General features: G+C 34.8%; 1 protein-coding gene across 1 annotated transcript; it reads left to right on the top strand.

The window, feature by feature from the left end:
* Positions 1–222: 222 nt before the first annotated feature.
* LOC109341904 (calcium-binding protein CML37-like) lies at positions 223–1,080 on the top strand. The gene has a single exon (XM_019579875.1). It carries the CDS (start codon positions 474–476, stop codon positions 894–896), a length of 423 nt encoding a protein of 140 aa, XP_019435420.1. The 5' UTR covers positions 223–473; the 3' UTR covers positions 897–1,080.
* Positions 1,081–1,633: the final 553 nt, after the last annotated feature.

Raw genomic sequence — 1,633 nt, 5'->3', positions numbered from 1 at the left:
CCCACCGGAAAGGGAAACAATTGCAATCTCTTTACTGATATTGGTTGCTTTCCACTTTCCACTTTTTGAAAGGTGAAATTATTTCATACCCACCATTAATTTGAAATAAACATGTGGTAGAGATGTGTTTGAAGCCATTAACTCCGAACCATTTGTCCTCATTCAACCAAGTATATTATGTGGCTTCCATGCTCTTATCTCTTAGGAAGAGTCGCGGCAACTTCATATTTCCATTCTTATACACAACTATAAACAACCCCACTTGACTTAAATTATCTCCTATATATAATGACCACTCACATAATCTAATGTTTCATACAATACAATTCGCCAAACACCACAACATATATTATAAAGTCCCATTTCCATTTGCATAACACAAATTACGTTTGTTGTTGCAGTCTCCACTTTATAGTTCAAAATAAATTCTACTTAGTTTCTTTTAAGGTTTGTGCTATTGTAAGTCTAGCAAGATGAGGAGTGACACACAATTTGAGCGTGTACTTGGATATTTTGATGAAGATGGTGATGGCAAAGTTTCACCCTCTGAGCTTAGGCACAGGCTGAGTATGATGGGAGGGGAGCTTTTGCTGAAGGAAGCAGAAATGGCAATTGAGGCATTGGACTCAGATGGTGATGGGTTTCTGAGTTTGGAGGATTTGATTGTGTTGATGGAATCAGGTGGAGAGGGAGAGAAGTTGGAGAATTTGAGGGATGCTTTTGAGATGTATGATACAGGAAGGTGTGGATTTATAACATCCAAGAGCTTGAAGAATATGCTTAAAAGAATGGGGGAATCCAAGTCCATTGATGAATGCAAAGTGATGATCAATCAGTTTGATTTGAATGAGGATGGTATGCTTAGCTTTGAAGAATTCAGAATTATGATGCATTGATGTGAAGGTTGTATATATGTTGACTATGGGTATGGTATAGTTTAATTTTGCGAGGATAACTTGGATTTGATTGATTCCTTTTCTAAATCACGTGTAAATTAAACTCTTTTTATGCTTTGCAAGACTGATTTGTAAATTATGTTTTGCTGCTTCTCAATAATAATTGCACTTCCACCTAAATTACATTCTATTTTTTGTTGGACATCTGAAATTAAGTAAGAAAAACTAAAACATATGGGAAAGGTCGATCTGTATAATTGTTAGAACTTTAGGCTTTGTTTGTGAGTTATGAGGGAATGAGAGGGAGAGAGATTAAAGGGTTAGAAAGGAGGAAGAAGGGAATGAAAATGGAAGACAATCCCTTCCCTTATTTGGGAGTATAAAATTTAGATGGGGACATTAAACTAATGATAATGTAAGAATATTTTTTATTTTTCCTTTAAAAATGTAATTAATAATGAGAAATTGAGAATAATATATTATTATATAATATTACTAAAAAATTAGGTAATTTGACATTTTATTTTCAAAAAATCCCAAATGAAGGAACTTTAAAAATAGACACATGAAGGGTTCTGGAGGGTTTGAGAAGGGATGACTTTGGAAAGTCCTCCAAAACCATACTCCCAAACAAAGGGAAGAGAAGAGAAGGAATGACTTTGGAAAGTCTTCCCTTTGTTTGAGAGTTGGATGAAGGAGAGAGGAATGTTTTAGAGGATTTCTCAAACCCTCCATAT

The sequence above is a fragment of the Lupinus angustifolius genome, unplaced genomic scaffold (genome assembly GCF_001865875.1).
Source record: "Lupinus angustifolius cultivar Tanjil unplaced genomic scaffold, LupAngTanjil_v1.0 Scaffold_851, whole genome shotgun sequence".
NCBI lineage: Eukaryota > Viridiplantae > Streptophyta > Magnoliopsida > Fabales > Fabaceae > Lupinus > Lupinus angustifolius.
Note: the sequence above shows the minus strand (reverse complement) of the source record. Positions and strands in the feature narration are given on the sequence as shown.

Coding starts and splice junctions, on each gene's coding strand:
- LOC109341904 (XM_019579875.1), top strand. CDS start 474: ATGAGGAGTGACACACAATTTGAGCGTGTACTTGGATATTTTGATGAA.